The sequence below is a fragment of the Lactuca virosa genome, chromosome 1 (assembly GCF_052849685.1).
Source record: "Lactuca virosa cultivar CGN04683 chromosome 1, Lactuca_virosa_CGN04683_v6, whole genome shotgun sequence".
NCBI classification, from domain to species: Eukaryota; Viridiplantae; Streptophyta; class Magnoliopsida; order Asterales; family Asteraceae; genus Lactuca; species Lactuca virosa.
In genome coordinates, this window is record NC_136426.1 from 171,808,677 (window position 1) to 171,829,393 (window position 20,717).

At 44.3% G+C, this 20,717-nt stretch overlaps 1 protein-coding gene across 1 annotated transcript; it reads right to left on the reverse strand.

Annotated features, from left to right (window-relative positions):
• Positions 1 to 8,094: 8,094 nt before the first annotated feature.
• On the reverse strand, positions 8,095 to 9,533 carry LOC145107421 (uncharacterized). Its single transcript, XM_079044305.1, has 2 exons — positions 9,381 to 9,533; positions 8,095 to 9,143 (listed from the first exon to the last, which is right to left on the reverse strand). The coding sequence occupies exons 1-2, from the start codon at positions 9,420 to 9,422 to the stop codon at positions 8,283 to 8,285; spliced, it is 903 nt and encodes a 300-aa protein (XP_078900431.1). The 5' UTR covers positions 9,423 to 9,533; the 3' UTR covers positions 8,095 to 8,282.
• Positions 9,534 to 20,717: the final 11,184 nt, after the last annotated feature.

Here is a 20,717-nt window from a genome sequence, read left to right on the forward strand (position 1 = left end):
CGGCATTGTGGCCTTAGACCGACTTCTACTGGAAGGTAACTCACCTCACAAGCTGACTGTAGAATCCTGCGAATAAACCTCTCGCTGCAAGCTGGCAGATCCCCGAACAACTGATCTCTCGACTCCCCGAGCTACCATTACCCAAAATAACAATTAGTCCAATCCTAATAATCCTCCTTAGGGTAAAATGACCATTTAACCCCTAGTCCAACTTGGTCCATATCTAAGGCCCAAAACCATAATATCAAAAGGCCCAACACTAGGTAGGTTTCCCAAGCCCACTAATGGCCCACTTTTATAAATTTGGCCCAATCCCTCTAATGGGCCTTATCCTAAGCCTAAACATATTCTTGGCCCAAATTATCTGACTTCTGATGGCCCACTAAGGCCTAAAGAACCAAAGTCCAATGTATGGCCCAATCTGAGGGCCAAAACACACCAAGCCCAAATCTGATGAGTACGCGGGGCGTACTCCTCTGTATGTTAAGCGTACATGCTGTATGGCTTGTACGCCCAGCGTACGTCTCTGTTAAGTCACTTTTCCCATTAAGCACTTAATACTCTATTCCAAAGGCTATAATCACAGATGCAAGTCCTCTTCAACGTCTTGATCCATAAAGCCGATTACTTGATGGCTTGCAACCCACCAAGTAAGACCAAACTTGAAATATAGCAACTAACTTCCATGGAATGACTCCAAACTCATGCATGGACATAAAACGACCTTAAAGGTCGAAACTTTACTGCTTATGGGACATGAATATCACTTAGAGTGGCACCTCTTGGCCTAGAAACGAACTTGAGTCATAAAGGCCCATTCTTGGAACTAAAAAGACTCCAAAACAACACTACTCTAGATCTAATCATACTTGAGGAAAGTTTAAGGCTTTATACCTCAAGATGATCTGAAATGGAACAACAATCTCGGATCTACATCTTCTCCTTTGAAACACCACCTTGCTTTGCTCTTCACTTGCTTGGAAAATGGCTCTTCAACACCAAAATGCTCTCTAATGGCCTTCTAAGCTCCAAGAACACTCAAGTAAGGATTAGGGTTTCGTGGTGGCTGTCTGAGGGTGAAATGGAGGCTGACCATTGAGGCATATTATTCCTTTTATAGTGGCACACCCTAAATTTAGGGTTTAAGTCTGAATGGAGTACGCCCCGCATACCTCTATGTACGCCCGACGTACTCACAAACCACCCGCGTCCATTTACTCTTCTACGTTGGGCATACCCTAGCTTACATTGGGCGTACTTTCACGCCTACCGCCTTACAGGCATGGTACTTTCTTGCCATCTTTCTCCATTAAGGACCAATAATGCTAATATCTTCAAAGTGATATAACTTCTTCATTCTAAGTCCTTTTCCGACAAACTTTATATCCACAAAAGGGTGGCGGGAAGCCCTATGCTCCTAGCTACACCCCCAAGCCTAAAACATTCCGAATAAGACCCAAGACGCATAAAAGGCTGAATCGTCACATTACACCTATACCCTTGTCCTCCGAAGCCATAACCGAGTACTTTCAAAACCGGGTGTTACAACCCATCACCCGCCAAAACCATAACCACCCGCCGACACCACCCTTCACCACCACCCACCAACCACCACCCACCCCCACCACCCATCACCACCACCCACCACCACAACCTACCACCATCACTACTACCTACCACCACTACCCCACCACCAACCACCATCCACCCCATTATCACCACCCACCACCATTACCAATACTCGCCACCACCACCACCTACCAACACCACCACCCACCCACCACAATCCATCGCCATCACCCATCACCACCACTTTCCATCACCCACCAAAACCATCACCACCTACATAATCAACCTAGTATATTTAATTAGTCTCTTTTGATCACTAAATTAATTCCAAATTAACTCTTGACCAATACTAATTAAATAATATGATTCATCTATTAATATATTATACTTATAATATATTAATGAATCATAGATTACCTCTTTCTCAAATGTTCATCCTATGAGATTGTTTTGGTGAATGCAACCCATAATGGACATGCTACTCTCGGGTCAAGTACATACCAATTATAGTTATGGACTTAAACATCTTATCCAACACGTCCACCATCACCCACCCATCAACACCAACACCACTACCAACCCATTCACCTCCCATCATAACCACCACTCCCACCACAACACACCAAATATCACCACCACAACCACCACCTACCACCACTCACAAGTCACAACCACTACAAACCATCTATCAATCACCACAACCCGTCACTACTACCCACCACCCACCACCCTCTGCCATCTTCATCACCACCACAACCCACCACACACCACTACTCATCTCCACCACATAACCACCACCCACTACTTACAACCACCAACACCATATGTCATTAAATGCATATCATTGTATAAATCTGTAACATCCCAATTTTCAAGACCAAAAATTTCATTTTGATATAACGATTTAGAAAAACATTTATAAGAATACATCATCGAGTCACATCATTTCATAAAAGCATAATAACATGTCTTAAATCCATATCATAAAAATAGTAACAATGTCAGAGTACAATCCCAAGTATCTCATAATACAGAAATCTTGTGTGGCTGATGCGCTGCTACCATGCCGGCTCCTTCCCCTACGAAGAAGAGGTACCTGAAACCAAAACTGAAAAATGTAAGCACGAAGCTTAGTGAGTTCCCCCATCATACCACACACCATAAACTTATAATGCCTATCCCTCAGTATCTTTCAACCGGTATCCGACATGTATAACTGGAAGTTGCGCTTCCCTTCGGTATCTTTCAACCGGTAGTCGGGAGCTGACCTCCCCTTCGGTATCTTTCAACCGGTAACCGGGAGCTGACCTCCCCTTCGGTATCTTTCAACCGGTAACCGGGGACTATTTCACCCCTACCACTACCACCTAATAACATATCATGAACATATAGCTAGGCATGCATGGGTACTGTCTACCCCTTCGGTATCTTTCAACCGGTAACCGGGGGCTATTTCCCCTACTACTACTAACACATATAGAATCCTAGCACATAAAGCGTAACAGATAGTGGCATACCAGATAATTATCACAAAGACAATCATCTAACTAAAACTCCGACTTAGTGGGCCGGCATTGTGGCCTTAGATCCACTTCTATTGGAAGGTAACTCACCTCAATGTTGTGTAGTACTTGAACTGTCCTCGGCGCTGGGATCAACTCCTCTCAAACTCCTACACATAACAACCTTCCTTAATTACCATTTCATACTCGTAACCCTTTCAAGGGTCAACTCAGGTCAAAGCCAAAGTCAACGTCAACACCTTGGTCAAAGTCAACTTTTGGTCAGAGTCAACATCTGGTTGACTCAACTCACTGAGTTGGTCCACCAACTCGTCGAGTTCCATGATCCACAAAATAGTGGAACTTCGATCCTAATCGTCGTCTTCTCCTTCATACAGAATCGGGACCTTTTCCTCATGACTCGGCGAGTTCATCCTTGAACTCGTCGAGTCCTGCTTCATATTAGTTGGGACGTTTAGTCCTTGACTTGTCGAGTTCTTCCTTGAACTCGTCGAGTTCTTCTTCATATCAGTCGAGAAATTTTCCTTGAACTCGCCGAGTTCATCCTTGAACTCGTCGAGTTCTTTGATCTTCAAGTCCATATTCACGTCCATCTTGTTGGGTCCTCTTCTAGACCCAACCAGATTGCTCAGAAAGGGAAAAGGTTAGGGAACCATGACTTGGCTCGCCGAGTCCTATGAACGAATCGTCGAGTCCCCCAAAGTCCAAGTCCATACAGTCGATTTCAGTCAGGCATATTGCATCCAAAGCATAGATCTGGCCTCCTAGGGTCGATATAACACGTAAAGTTACAAACTTTACGTGTATGCATGGGTGTTATGAAGCTAGAGCACCAAAACTAAGTCATAAAGGAGTTCTAATGCATGGGATAGGACCATAGCTCAATAAAGGTGGCAACTTTAAGCTTCCTGAGCTCAAAAGTTCCCAGATCTAAAGTCATTACTCTATTATGCACTCAAATCCCGAGAGTGACTTAGAAATGACCCAAAAATGACAATATATAAGCCCTAAAGAAGATCTAAGTGATTGAAAGTCAAGGTTGAAGCTTTTTACCTCAAACAAACTGGAAATGCAACCAAAACTCTAGATCTACTGCCTTTTCTTGGACCTCCAAGCCTTTCCTTCCTTCTCCAAGCTTCAAATCACTAAAATGGCACAAAATAGCTCAAGAACACTCACAAACTGATTAGGGTTTAGAGAATAGGGTATGAGGGTGATGGAGGCTGGAGTGGAGGCCATATACGTTGTTTAAATAGGGTGTAAACCCTAAAATTTAGGGTTTCATTCGGTAGCTCTACTCGTCGAGTCGGGGCTTCCGACTCGTCGAGTAGACTCTTCCACCCGTGTCCAAGATTCGCCCCTACTTGATGAGTTTGGGGCCACCAACTCGTCGAGACCTAGTATAAAAATGCAAAATTCATAATTGAAATATGTACGGGGAACCGGGCATTACAAATCTCCCCCACTTATTTTAGACTTCGTCCTCAAAGTCTGCTGCTGCATCTGGAAAAAGCTCGGGGTAGTGCTCTCTCATCTCGTCCTCCAACTCCCAAGTCCATTCTGAGCCCTTGCGTTGCTGTCATTGCGCCTTCACCAGCTCGACCCTCTTCTTCCTTAAATCCTTCGACTTCCTGTCGAGGATAGCTACTGGTTGCTCGATGTAGTTCAGGCTGTCATCCACCTGAATATCCTCTAGAGGCACCACTGCAGAGTCATCTACCAGGCACTTCCACAGCTGGGAGACATGAAAGGTACTGTGATTCTGGCTAGGCTCGGCTGGCAGATCCAGCCTATACGCCACCTTGCCCACCCGGGTTGCAACCTTAAAGGGACTGATGTACCTGGGGCCCAAATTGCCCTGTTTTGTGAACCGGATGACACCTTTCCAAGGCGACACCTTCAGGAGGACCATATCCCCGACCTGGAACTCCAGGTCCGAACGGCGCTTGTCGGCATAACTTTTCTGCCGACTCTGAGCAGTCTGAAGCCTTCTTCGGACCTATTGGATCCTCTTCGTCGTCTTGAATACCACTTCAGTACTCCCCATGACCCTCTGCCCAACCTCACCCCATCATATCGGGGTCCTGCACTTCCTCCCGTATAACATCTCGAAGGGAGAACGGTCAATACTCGCGTGGTAGCTATTATTGTAGGAAAACTCTGCCAAGGGAAGGTAGGTATCCCAGCTACCACTGAAGTCTAAAACGCATGCCCGCAGCATATCCTCAAAAGTCTGGATGGTCCGCTCGCTCTGACCATCCGTCTGCGGGTGAAAAGCGGTGCTAAAGTGCAGACAAGTACCCAACTCGTCGTGAAACTTCCTCCAGAATCTGGAAGTGAATCGCACGTCTTTTTCAGAAATCACAGAGACTGGCACTCCATGTCGTGCTACTACCTCTCGAATGTAGATGTCGGCCAGCTTCTTGGCTGAAATGCTCTCCTGGATCAGAATGAAATGGGCGCTCTTGGTCAATCAATCCATGATGACCCAAATTGAATCCACTCCCCGTGCGGTCCTGGGAAGCTTTGTGATGAAATCCATAGTAATATCTTCCTAATTCTACATAGGGATATCCAATGGTTGTGTCTTTTCGTGAGGCCTCTGCTGCTCGGCCTTGACCTTCCTGCAGGTCAGGCATCTCTCGACGTACCAGGCTACATCCTGCTTCATGCAGGGCCACCAATAATTAGGGCGAAGATCTATGTACATCTTCGTCGCCCCGGGATAGATAGAAAACCTGGATTTGTGGGCCTCATCCATCAAAATATGTCGTACTCTGCCCCAGTACAGAACCCAGACCCTCCCATGCAGGGTCAGCAACCCGCGACTGTTATAATCAAGCGAGGCCACCTGGCCTATGATCCGCCCGCACTTCTGGCCCTCCTCCTTCATGCCCTCAACCTGTGCCTCTCGGATCTGCTCCAAAAGTGGAGTCACCATTGTCATCCTCAAGCAAATATCTCTGATCGGGATTGCCTTGCGACTAAGCGCATCGACCACAATGTTGGCCTTCCCCGGGTGGTAGAGGATCTCACAATCGTAATCCTTCACCACATCTAGCCACCGACGGTGCCTCATGTTCAGATTCGGCTGATCCATGAGGTACCTCAAACTCTTGTGGTCCGTGTAAATGGTACATCGGACCCCATAGAGGTAATGTCGCCAAATATTGAGGGCGAAAACAACCACCCCCAACTCCAGATCGTGCGTCGGGAAGTTTGCCTCGTGAGGCTTCAGCTGCCTCGAGGCGTAGGCGATAACATGCCCCCTCTGCATCAATACCACACCCAAACCTAAAATGGACGCATTACAGTATACTACAAAATCATCCATGCCCTCTGGCAGGGCTAGGATCGTCGCCTCGCATAGCCTCTGTTTCAACGTCTCAAACGATGCTTGCTGCTTAGGCCCCCAGCGAAAGACCACGACTTTCTTCGTCAACCGGGTCAAGGGTACGACTATCTTGGAGAAGTCTTGAATGAATCTACGATGATAGCCTGCCAATCCTAGGAAACTCCAAATCTCAGATGGAGACTTCGGAACCTCCCATCTCATCACGGCCTCTACTTTGGCCGGGTCGACCAAAATACCGTTCTGGTTGACAAGGTGCCCAAGAAACTGCACCTCGCGCAACCAGAACTCACACTTGGAGAACTTGACGTACAAGCTCTCCCTCCTCAAGGTATCCAACACCTCTCACAAGTGCTCCTCGTGCTGCTCTTGTGTCTTGGAATAAACCAAGATGTCATCAATGAAAACTATCACAGACCGATCCAACATCGGTCTGCATACACGGTTCATGAGGTCCATGAACGCAGCAGCAGCATTGGTGAGCCAGAAGGGAATCATTACGAACTCGTAGTGGCCATAGTGAGTCCGGAACACAGTCTTCTGTACATCCTCGTCTCTGCCCCTCATCTGATGGTAGCCTGAACGCAAATCTATCTTAGAAAACCAAGATTCCCCCTGTAGCTGGTCGAAGAGATCACCAATCCTCGGGAGTGGGTAACGGTTCTTCACTGTTACTTTGTTCAGCTCCCGGTAATCTATACACATCTGATGCGACCCATCCTTCTTCTTCATAAACAGGATCGGGGCTCCCCAGGGTGAACTGCTAACAGCTCCTACAGCTGTGTAGACAACTCCTGCATCTCAGGAGGAGCCAACCGATATGGTGCCTTGGCTATCGGAGCCGCACCAGGGACTAGGTCGATCCTGAACTTTACCTGTCTCTCCGGAGGTATCCCAGACAGCTCCTCTGGGAATACGTCCGAGTACTCTCGCACCACTGGTACATCACTTACAGTCGCCTTACCCACCTCCCGAGTATCCATAACGTAGGCGACATACCCTGCGCAACCCTGTTGTAGGTAGCGTCGAGCCCTCGCTACTGAACACATAGGTGTTCCATGCTACGATCTCTCGCCCTGAATCACCAGCACTTCCCTACTTGGGGTCTTGACACGTACCAACTGCTGCGCACAGCCGATCACCTCCCCATTAGGTCTCAACCAGTCCATGCCTATGATAACCTTGTTCCCACGCAACGGAATGGGAACCAAATCCACTAGGTAGCACTCCTCATACAGCCTCATAACACAATCTCTGAAAACCTCTGATGCTCGTATTGATTGGTCATCAGCAATCTCGACCTCTAGAGGGCAATCCAACATGCCCGAAGACTCAGGGAACCTCTTGCTAAGTGCAAGAGAGACAAATGATCGGGTAGCCCCCGAATCAAATAACACCTGGACTGGGATATCGTTTACATGGAACGATCCTAAAAAAAACACATAACATGGCACATAAATATCATAGACGACATATAATAAGAGCTAGGGAGAACAAAACATACCCATCACCACATCGGGTGCGACATGCTCCTCCTCAGTGGTCAACTGGAAGGCTCGGCTCCTCACCACTAGAGCATCTGTCTTGCCTTGTCGGCCATCCATGATTCGCAGGGTCGCTGGAGCTGGCGCTGCTGCTGTCAATCTCGGGTAGTTGGCCTTTTATGGCCCTTCTGATTGCAATGAAAGCAAATCAGGTCTGATGCCTGAAAGGTGGGGGTAGGGGCAGTACAATCTCTACCAAAGTGCCCGGTCTTTCCGCCACTTATAGCATCCCAATCCCCCAGTCCGACAAACTCCCTCATGTGACCTGCCGCATTTCCCACAGCCGCTCCGGTCCTACTGGCCCTTCGACCTAGAGTCGAATCCCTTGGGTTTCTTCCCTGAAACCACAGTACCCTGCTCAGTCTCCGCCTTCCTCTTCCTGATGTGCTCTATGTCAATCTCCTTCTCCCTCGCCCTCACAATCATGTCATCCAATGTTGGACATGCCAAGTAGCTGAAATGTTTCCGAATGTCAACTCTCAACATGTCATGGTAGCGGGTCTTCCGCATCTCCTCATCCTCTGCATACTGAGGCACCAATAAGGCCCTCTCCCTGAACTTGGCGGTAATCTCCGCCGCCGACTCAGTCGTCTGCCTCATATCCATAAACTCCCTGGCCAGCTGTTGGAGCTCCACAGCCGGCACAAACTCAGCCCTAAACCTGGTCACAAAGTCAGACCAGGTCATAGCCTCAATGGCTGAGGCTCCCAAAGAATCACCGACCACCTCCCACCAATATCGAGCTCGGTATCTCAAACAACCTACCGCATACCGGACTTTTGACCCCTCAGGGCAGAAGCTCGTCAACTGAGCAGACTCTATGTCTGCAATCCACCTCCTGGCAACAATGAGGTCCTTCACCCCGTGGAAGTCTGGCGCACCACATCCCCTGAAATCCTTGAAGGAGAGTGTGCATGTCCCTGCCTGGCCAGATGCCATGTCGCTCCTGAAAGCCATGTGGCGATCCTCCATCAACTTGATAATCCCTTCCTTGATCGACCCGAAAATCACCGGGGTTGACTCAAGGATGCCTCTCGTGATCTCAGAAGCGATAAACTCGCATAGTCTATCATCAACTGGCTCGGAACCCGAACCTGAACCTGATCCTGACCCTGATCCCGACCCTCCTGCTCCGTGCACGTAATCACCACCATTCTGAAACAAAACATATAATTATCAGGGTCATACATAATCTCCAAAGGTCTCACACACTCTACAAGTTTCCTGGTTCTATCTCGGCCCTCCTTGATTCGAGTACGCATCCTCTGCTTTTAGTAGTACGGGCCCATACTACCTTCCACATCTATCCGTACTTTCCTTAAGGGTTGCTTCGACTTCACCAAGTCCCTTCTACTACTGCTGCACTCTGTGCTAATCTCATCCTAGGCTTACCCTACGGTAACTCTCCGACCTACTCTCTGCCATCAGATGCATAAGGAATCCCTGCTACCTTCACCTAACTAGTTTGCGAATACCATTACATATCGCTAAGACCAGCTAATTTTTCGAATGAGAGATCCTACCCTACAACGGTTGGACTCAAACAAGAGCTGCGAAATAGGGCTAGACCTAACCTTCTGAAATTATTTAGTCCTTGCAATATATAACTTAGCGTATTCGTTCATTAGTTAGTTAAAGATTGCTAGAACTCCTAAAAGCACAAAGCAAGCAGCATTCGGGCTTTGAGCAACCAAACCAAGCATGTCCTATCCAAGTTATCATACGACTGACTAATCAGTTCTAGCATAAGAACATACAGCAGGCACATAAGGTTATGTGACTTTGGCTCCGACCACTTGCTCTGAACGGGTGCTTCTACGCCGGAGACGGATCTGCGAGGTCACAACAGACAAGCCCGTTAGAGCCGCCCCAGGGACTGTGCCCCGGGAGCGGACTCCGACGGTCAAGTTAGATCAGCTAGTAGATCTGAGATGGTCCTCTATAGCTGGAGAGAACCATCTTGGTGCAGGTGGTGGTGTATGGTGGTTGATGGCGGCGGGTGGCGGCTGAGCCACCCGGCCGGAGTATAGTGTGGCGGCTGAGCCATGGGGGAAGAGTCCAGGGGAAAGGTCTTAGGTAAAAGGGGTCTTAGGGAAAAGGGTCTCTCCTCCATGGAGGAGGCACTATTCTATTTATAGTTGACAATTAGGTCAAGGGGAATTGGGTCAGGCCTTGGGCCAGCCCAATTCAGGCCAAACTAGCAAGGAGTTGGGCAAGGCCGCCCGGAGGCGCCGGGCGGGGATAGCGGGCACGCACCAGGAAAGGATGGCAGGGGAGTGCCTGGACGGGCCAGCAGGAGAGTCCCCAGCAGGGCTGGCAAGGGAGTCCCAAGCAAGGCTGGCAAGGGAGTCCCCAGCAAGGCTAACAAGGGAACGCCAGGCAGGGCTGGCAGGGGCGCGCCAGGCAGGGCTGGCAGGGGCGCGCCAGGCCAGGCTGGCGCGCTAGAGCAGTCTAGGCCGTGCTAATGGACCATATATCATCAAGTCCCCCCAGTCTGATGTTATTGGTACGCGGCCAATGACATCGGACTGGACTTAGTCATATAAACTGTGCGTCGTCAAGTCCCCCTAGTTTGATGCGATTGGGTTGCTGACAATCGGATCAGACTAGATAAAGCACCAATACATTAAATAATAGAGAGAATGACCGAACCTCGCCCACGAGAGCCGTGGGGTTGTGCGATGAGCCCAACATTGCTTATGTGGCTTGAGCTGGCTAGATACTCCTTCGTTGAGAGGAGTGTGAGCCGGTCGGTGTGATACAACGTAACTGTTACTGCGATCATGCGAACCGAGGCTACTAAAGAGTGTTACGCAACATTGATGTCGATAAAATGTCTGGTCGGGGTAGCTAAGAAGCGTAACCTCGCCATACAGTCTCTAAGACCGTTTTCGATCTCTGAAGTCTGTAAATAGATACAACGCACTTGGTCCATGATTCCCGCGTTCCAGTCACAGCTGAAAGTTGTTAATAGAAATAGACGCTCTGAGCGTCGCGCGCGCACCCCGGTGAAGGGGACGAGACCGGCAATGCCCGCTGTATGGGAAATTTGAGTGACTGGTCAGCGGTGCACAGCTCACAAGTCCCCTATAAATGCTTTACAGACCGGGCTTTATTCCGCGAGTTTGCTGTTGGCGCATTCTGAGTGTCGCGGCGCTGGAGCGACTATCTGAAAAGACAACTCGATCAAATAGTTAGTATTTTTTCTTGAAATAATAAATCGATTCATATTGCTCGTCACGATTGTTTCTAAACGCTTCATGAATAGTAGTAGCAATAATGCACTACTCTTCTCCCTCCCCCTATTTTTTTTAGTGCAAGATGAGCCGGACCACAACGCATGTTCAAAAACATATTCAGTTGAGCGGTGCTTGTGGCACGCGAGCATTAAATCGGTGGTTATTGTCTTGCAAAGAGTGACCCATTAAGATGAAGAACTGATGTAGGATAAGCCCATATTGCTAAAATTAATTCAGGAGCCCATTTGACTAATAGATAGTTCGATTTTTTTTTTGGAACGCCGAGTTAGACCACATCTTCTAGAATCGGATTTAGGTTGACTAAATTGGAGCACACTAGCATTGAGTTGTTGATTTTTCCTTATAAAAAGTAGCCCATATTTTATATTGTTGATATAGCCCGATATAATAAACTGCCAACTTGTTAAAAGCCCAAAATATGTTAGAGCCCTCTTGAAGAATAGTTGTTATCCCAAGCCATATTTCCTTTCTCCTCTCTTTTTTGTGCTTAACGTTTTGGATGAAAAGGCCACAAAGGTGGCCTCCACTTTTTTATGTATATAAAAGACCAATAATCAAGAAGTGGTGGCCCATTTGAAGGTTTGTGAGCCCAAATTAATTTCCTCTCGTTTCCCCTATGTGCGCAAACTGGTTGAACTTTAAAAGTACCACATTGGCCCACTATTCTTTTGATCAGTTTTTAATATAGGGTTTGTACTGTTTACGAGCCATGACTTCATAAGCATCGAGAGAGCAGGAAATGTCGACTGGAGACGACTCTTCTTCTTCCTTCTTTTTTTTTGGTTGGTCCTCATAGAAGCTTAACAGCGGAGGTCTTCAGAGCGATTGTTGATGGGAGATTGCACAGCCACGATGAGGATGGCCGATATTGGATCTGCTATTGCTGGGGATCGGCGACTGGTCTGATGGAGCAGCTAACGGTGACCGGTGGAATATATTTTAGCTATAGAAGCTGCTGTTGGAAATAGAGCTGCTGTTGGAAACGCCTGTTGGAAACGCGTCGCCAGAGTCGAAGATGCCATCTGTTGGTTGGAGGCGATTTGAGATCGTCTGGTGGGCGGTTACCGGGACGGACGATGATGTTTTGGCTTTAATTCCCATTGACGAATTGAGGTCGGAGATCGGAGCGGATACTTCTGTCATCTTTAATCTTTTAAAGCTTGGAGGTCGTCGTCGATGGTCTTGGGTTCCGGGTGCTGGTCTAGAGTTTGCTGCTGGTTGACTGGAAGGGATGAGTCGGGTGGTGAAGGGTAAGTTTTGTTGTCGGGAATTCTTCCTTGGGTGCCAATCGTCAGTGGCGTTGGTTGGAAGGTTGGGGCGATCGGAGCTTCGAGGGTTCTTCAACGGGATCGAAGGTTCCCAGGCTGGTGTCGACGATAGCGAGCGGAGTGGTCCCAGTGGTTCCGGTACGCTGGTTCATCGGTGGTTACAGTTTGATTGTAGATGGGCTAATTAGGCTGCTAATGTGGTCGATCTAGTGGTTGCTGTCGGCGAGGGAGATGCCAGTCATATTGGAGCTGTCACCGGTCTTCAGTGAGTTTTGTAGGAGATCGTTGACTGAAGATTGTTTGGAAGTCGGGGGTCGGTGACTGATTGGAAGAGATAAACACGGTGGGGCCACCTGTATTTGACTTTATTGTATATCCATAATTGGACCAAGCGGGTCCCACCCGAGAATGCTTTTGTCCTTTGGTTCGTAGCGTGTACTGCGTACACCCATATCTCTTTTTTTTCTTCTTTCGTTGATTACTCCATAAAATTGATGGACCGGGTGGGTCCCATGTGGATGTGTTGGTGTGTTTTGTCCTCTTGAATATTGTCGACTGCTGTGGTTTTTGTCTTCTATGTATACTGTATACACTGTATATACTATCCCTTTTTTGTTTGTCAGCTTGAGGTGACAGCAAGTCAGCCGATACGTTTGTTGGAATATGTTGTAAACATGAGCTTGCCCTTGTCTCTTTCTGAAGCGTGTGGGACCATCTCTGGTTGGCATACACTGTGTACATCATCTTTTCATCCCCCTTTTTTTCAACTTGAGAGTGCAGTTAACGCGATTTTTAATATCTTTTCGTGTAATGTTGTAAATATGAGCAGTAAAGATTGTCTCTGTGTATACACACTTGCTTTTTGTTGGTATCCATTTTTTTTGTGTTCGCTCAAAGGAAACATGTCACCATTTTCTTATCCCCTCTTTTCTCTTTTTTTTATTACTGTGTATTAAACTGTGAGAGAGGTAGGATACATCTTTGAGGTAAAGATGACACAATATAATATGATGGGTTTAGTAAGAAGAGATAAACAATTTTTGTGGGTTTGAGAATTATACAAGAAATGGTAAAAGCTCAACTACAACTGATTTTTGATAACATAAAAACTTGTAAAAAATTATTTCTTTCTCCCATCAAGTCTTCTTCTCTTTTTTTTTTGAAGAGTTTTATAAAATGTACAAGCTACATAGTTGTATGCACAAACAATTGTTGCAGAGATTGCATACAAAAAATCATAGTTAAAAACGATTTTTTGGTAATATATAAACTGAAATAAAACTCTTAAAAACTTCTTTTCTTCCCCCTTGCTGAACAAATCCTCAGAATATAAAAAAGAAAGAGATATGAGAAGAGTTTTGTTCATAGTAAATTATGAAGTAAAAGATTTTCTTGCTAATTGTGAACTGAAAATAGAATAAAAGCTGATAGAGGCTTATTTTCCCCTCATCTTGCTCAATAAATCATCAAGATAGGCTGGAATAAGGTAAAACTAATAAAAACTTCTGTTCTTTTTCCAAATTTCTACCCAATAAAAGCAAAAGTTTCTTTTCTCTTCAGACTTGCTAAAAAGACACCAAAACATAAGCAAAAACGAATCTGAAAAGGCTTTTTCCTCATAAACTTTCTTTTCTTCTTCGCCTTGCTCAACAAGCTATCAAGATGTGAGCAAGAGCAGATCTGGAAAAAATTTCATTTTCCTTCTTTAGTCTTTGGAGGAAACATGAAATAAACACCTTCAACATAGTTTTGCCAAGAATATCAGAAACCAAAAACGATTTCTTTTAGGAAAACAACTGGAGATGAGGTAAAACACCATGAAAACTTCATTTCTTCTCAGATTGCTTGAAAACACACCAAAATAAAAACGAAAATGGGTTAAGAACTCATAGGAAATTCTTTCTTCACCACTTGCTGAAGAACCCATCAAAATATAGACGAAAATTAGATCTTATGAAGTCTTTTAAAACTTAAGAGTTGCTCAAATGAACTAAAACCAAGCATATTTAGATATGAACAACAAACAAAGTAGATCTAACGATCTGAACAAACAACTCAACAGATCTTGAGATCTGAGCGAAAAAAAATAGGCTGATCAAAAGATTCATACAAAAAACTAAGCAGATCAATAGATCTGAACGAAAAACTCATAAAATTTCTTTTCTCTTCGTCCTACTCAAGAAACCCCCAAAATATGAACCAAAAACGATTCTAAGAAGATTTTTGCGAACTTAGGGGTGCTTGGGTGAAGGAAATCATATAGATCCATAGATCTGAACTAAAAAACGTGATGGACCTACAGATCTAAAAGATGGTGAGGCAAATTTGAACAGATCTTGGCAAAAAATAAAAAGATCTGAACAAATGATACTAGAAATTAACAGATCTGAGGAAACCTGAGATGAAAACCCATCAGATCTGGACAGATCTGAGGAAGAACGAGCTTGAAACCAACTGCGGCTTTTGCTACTTGCTCGGGTCCGGGATGGCACCAAATGATGTGACTTCGGCTCCGACCACTTGCTCTGAACGGTTGCTTCTACGCCGGACACGGATCTGCGAGGTCACAACAGACAAGCACGTTAGAGCCGCCCCAGGGACTGTGCCCCGGGAGCGGACTCCGACGGTCAAGTTAGATCAGCTAGTAGATCTGAGATGGTCCTCCATAGATGGAGAGAACCATATTGGTGCAGGTGGTGGTGTATGGTGGTTGACGGCGGCGAGTGGCGGCTGAGCCACCCGGCCGGAGTATAGTGTGGCGGCTGAGCCATGGGGGAAGAGTCTAGGGGAAAGGTCTTAGGGAAAAGGGGTCTTAGGGAAAAGGGTCTCTCCTCCATGGAGGAGGCACTATTCTATTTATAGTGGACAATTAGGTCAAGGGGAATTGGGTCAGGCCTTGGGCCAGCCCAATTCAGGCCCAACTAGCAAGGAGATGGGCAAGGCCGCCCGGAGGCGCCGGGCGGGGCTGGCGGGCGCGCCCCAGGCAAGGCTGGTGGGCACGCACTAGGAAAGGATGGCAGGGGAGCGCCAGGCCGGGCCGGCAGGAGAGTCCCCAGCAGGGCTGGCAAGGGAGTCCCCAGCAAGGCTAGCAAGGGAACGCCAGGCAGGGCTGGCAGGGGTGCGCCAGGCCAGGCTGGCGCGCTAGAGCAGTCTAGGCTGTGCTAATGGACCATATATCATCATAAGGCATCCTTCTGTTGGGTTTTCTATGCATCAAATACACTCTAAAACTAGGCAGCGGAAAAATCGAAACAACGATATACCTAAGTGTACATGCGTCCTATGGATCTATGGCTTCATGCTAATTACATCAACCCTAGAAAACTAAAACATAAGTAAGAAAACATACCTCTTATGTAGCCCTTGATATCCATGCTTGAGATCTTGAACCTCCATGAAGTTGCTTGGATGAAAAGATCCAAACCAGAATCCCTCTAATAGTATCACACCCAATGACACCAAAGAGTGGAATAAAAATAACTAGGAGAAGGGTCAATTTCACAAAACCAAAGGGGTTAGAAATCGTCCCTAAGAAGGGGATGAAGAAGGGTTGGCGAATACTTCAAGCCAAGGTGCAAGGAGGAATGAAATCCCTAAGGCCCTATTTATAGCCTTGGATGCCTCCTTAGGTTTAGTACTCCTTCCCATGTGGGATGGGAGCATAACCACGAAATTTCACTCCTTTCCCATGTGGGATGGAGTGATTTTCATCCAACCCTAATTCCATAATGTTCTGGAACATTCCTGATTAACCAACTATCGATTAATGAACATTCAACCCTTTAATTAATTAAACTGTTAATTAATTCCCAAAATATATTTCCAAAATATATTTCCAATTAGTTTCTAATTAATTATTAACCATAATAATTAATAAACCAATTTCTCCTTTATTTATTCTACTCAATTTGGGTCTTGAGGGCAACCCAAAAGGACCCTGCTATTATTAGAAATATTACCAATAGTTAATGACCTTGGACACTATTCCAACAGTCTCCCACTTGGAAAAGTCATCAACTATACGAGGACTAATATTTCTCCAATAATCAACAGAGAGTTAGCCATCCAATGCAACTACCGAACTCTTGATCTAATCAAGATTCAGCCCTTAGATAAGTGATCAACTATCCCTTCGTTCTATGATATCTGTATGAATTCGAGACATGGATAATGGTCAATCTCAAGAATTCAAGATTATGTTTCTCGATATAGATTTGTGACGACTGCATCTGACTACTAAATTGAACACATCAATTCCAGTCAGGGCTCGGCCAAGCACTTTAGATGTCAGCACCAAATCATCGAGGGGCCCATAGATATCGCTTCTCCTATTAAGGCAGAAGGAACGAATAAACTTCGACTACATAGTTTTTTTCTATTTCATCATGTCACACATGGACATACCCTGTATAACTACCAGTTACGGTTAGCGTTGGAGTAGACCAATACATAACAGAATCATAAAGCAAAACCCCACATGTATCTAGGTTTGAAGAATAGAAGATATTATCGTCTTAGAATTACTCGTGACTGAATCCATGAAGTAATCTCTAAGCGTGGGTTGGTCCAATACTTAAATCTCTATTAAGCACTCATGAGTATTAGCGCAATCTCTATGCTATGTCTAATCAATATGGACAATCCACTAATACTCACGACAGTCTTGAATCACTACTTACTTCCAAGAGTATGACCGACTGTGGACGTTTGAGTAAATTAATACTCGGGAAGTGGGTTCCAAACATGCAAAAGTGAGAACGCAGTGATAAGCTAATTGAAATGACTGAAATCCATCATATATTAAGATCACCACTTAATAATCGCCAAATCAAATTAAAACTTATACTGCTTAAAGTTTTCGGGTTTTAAAACAAACCAAACTAAGAGTGTTTAAGCCAATTCATTTGCAAATCTAATGCCTCTAGACTTTGTCTGACTGTCATACTTGGTCAGTGATATTGGCTTAGGAATGGATCGACAAGATTATCTTTCGATATGAATCATTGACTATGATGTCTTTACATTTGACTCACTATCAAATGCGTTGGTACTTACTGAGTATGTGTAATGTGAGCTTGTGTGACTTGGGATCCATACTCGAGGTAAGTTCACCCAAAGTCACAAGAAACTTCATAAGGACCATCAATGATTGAACTTCAACAAAGATGTCACTAATGAATCTCTTTCATTCACATTGTCCACTTTGTAATTTAACCAACTGCAATATACTCTAAGTATGTTAAATCCACTATGGTGTATTACCTGGTACTCTTTCAAGCTAATATATCACCATTCAGTAAAAGCATGAATTCCGACTGCGAATGGAATTGCCTTTATTAGTGCGGAACTTAGCATCAATGTAACTCTTACAATGATCTATCCCATACTATCAAGATCATCTCTTCTGTCCTCCAAGGACACTTCATAATGTTCTTGATCTTGATTCATTGATTCTTGCCAAACTGATCTAATCAAACTTGTCATGCTCAAGGCATACGAGTCATTAGATCTAGTACATGTCATGGCATTTATGATCGATCCCATAGCAGAAGCATGTGGGACACGACTCATTTGCTTTAGCTCAATAGTAGAACTAGGACATTAGCATTGCTCAATGTCATGCCAACCTAAACTCCTTTTTGAGTTCTGCATGTCGAGTTTCCTCAACATTCAATGTACTTTGGCTTAATCCAATGAATCACTTTGATCTATCTCCATAGATCCTTATTATGTACGTGTTTTGTATCTCCCATGTATATCATAGCGAAACAATTCTCACACCAAGCCAAGCTTTTACACTTGCTAAGTTAGAATATAGTTTCTTATGAATAGTACATTATCTATGTACAACACAAGGACGACTACAGTGCTCCCACTAGCACTGACATATATATGGCTTATCTATGTTTCTCGAAATTCAAACTCCTTGAACTTTTCTCATTGAAACAAAGATTCCAATTACTCCCACTAGCTTTGACGTATATATGGCTTATCTTTATTTCTTGAAATTCAAATTCCTTGAACTTTCTCATTGAAATAATGATCCCACTTGCGAGATGCTTATTTCGGTCCATAAATGAACTTATTAAGCTTACACATCCTTCAAAACCTATCTTGGTTTAATTATATGTTTGTTCCAATCTATGATTGTCTCTACTTGAAGATCGACTTATACCTAATGGTTAAGGTCAAGTGCTAGGTCTACCAAACAACATACATGGATTGAATCTCGCTTTCCAATTCCTCTTTCTATGTTGTAGCCTTTAGGGCCTACCATAGCTTCCGATAGCTGGTACACTCTGATTGCTATCTACCAATGACTCAAATACCTTAGCAATATAAACTCTTATATAACTAGGTCCATGACGTCTTCTATCAGATCTATAAGGAAAAATGGAAATATGTCATTTTCCTTAACAGCTCTTTCAATTCCAAATTGTATGTTATGTCCAACTTTAGGCTCTTCGTTGGTTGACTCTTGAATCTTATCAAGATCAATGTGGCTCCCACTAGCCCTTTTGGAAATCAGCTCCCTCTCTCGGAAGACTGCCCTTCGAGCAACATACACTTTGTTCTCATAAGGATTGTTAAACAATTATCCAAAATGCTTGATGGGTTCACCAACGAGATAACACGTCTCTATTCAAAGTCCTAGATTGTCGAGCATTTCACGACGAGCGTAAGCCTCATAATCGTAGACTTCCATATATGGCAGTGAGGATAGAATCCCATTTCACATACCATAAAGTGTTTCAAGAACCTACTTAGTTAGCACAAGACCAAAGGACTTCTTGTAACATTATTCATGGTACAATCCACGAATTGTTAGTGTGCATAATGCGACTCATCTAGTACAAAATCCACGAACGATTTGTTTCTCTATCCAACTAACACTTCCTAGTGGTAGTGTTCTGGGTGGAGATAGATCGTGAAACTATTTCACAATTACTTAGATGATCGATAAAATTTGGACTGAGATTCTCACTATGAGTGTCTCATCTTATTGCCCAATTGATTCTTAACTTCGCTTTATGAGAGCTCTGAACACCTAAAAGGTTCTAGACTCACATTCATATGAAGTTGGTCTCACCATGTATCACGGTTAATCTGAACGGTCCATTAGTGTGAACTAATTCCAACAGATACTCATATCACCCAGTGACGCATTCATCATCTATCTTGATAAACAAGATTTGCATTTATCATGAGACTCGAGGTCAAATGATATCCAAAATCTGATCCAACTGGATAATTGATAATGTATTTCTCATTTATGTATCCAAGACTATGATTCCACAAATACATTTCACCCAAAAATTTGGATGTATTTGAAAAAGTACTTATTATGGTCAATCTGAACGATCTATTAGTTGAACTAACATCAACAGATATACACAATAATACACCTTATTCAAATGTTCGAATCAATTTTGAACTATTGCTACTATACTAGCTTCATAGATTTCATGACTTTCTTTTAACATGTTAGAATGCTCCACATTTAAATAAGTCAGAACTATCTCATGAATCATAGTATAAACAATTTCAATTATAATACCATAGACTAAACATTTTGAAAAGAGTTGTCTTTTGATCCTGTGAATGTAGCAAGGGATTCATGATCAAATTATCGTTTCCATGTTTCAGTCTTCTTTCATTTTAGCAACTGCACATTCTTGCAAATGTCAGTTCTTAATCCTTAGTAAAATACTCAAGGTTTAGAAGTAATGTTTTGATGGCATTATAAATCCATATATTTGATTGAATACCAAACATGGAAGAACTAGTCATATTTTGATCCAATGGAAAGTAGCACGGGCTCGTGATCCATGATTAAATTTAACTTCTTCATGTTCCAGTCCTTTCACCTCAAATATACATTTGGGCAAGTTTTGCTTTCTTAGTCCTTTTCTTGTTATGGAAACGAATTGCTATCAGAACATGTCTCAAAATAAGCATTCCTTTGTCCTAGGTATTTGGGCCTAGATTAGGTATACCAAAACTAATCGCCTTTTAACCCATGGACAATTGACTTTCTTTCTCTTGACACTTCTATTCATGATAGTAAATTTATGGGAGTATTTGAAGTTTGAGTTTCCATGATTGGTAATGTTAGTTTCAAAAGGAAACTCAACATGCTACACAACTTCTTCATGGTCATTCCAAGTTGTTCATATCAAAATCAGAATGCACTGATTATA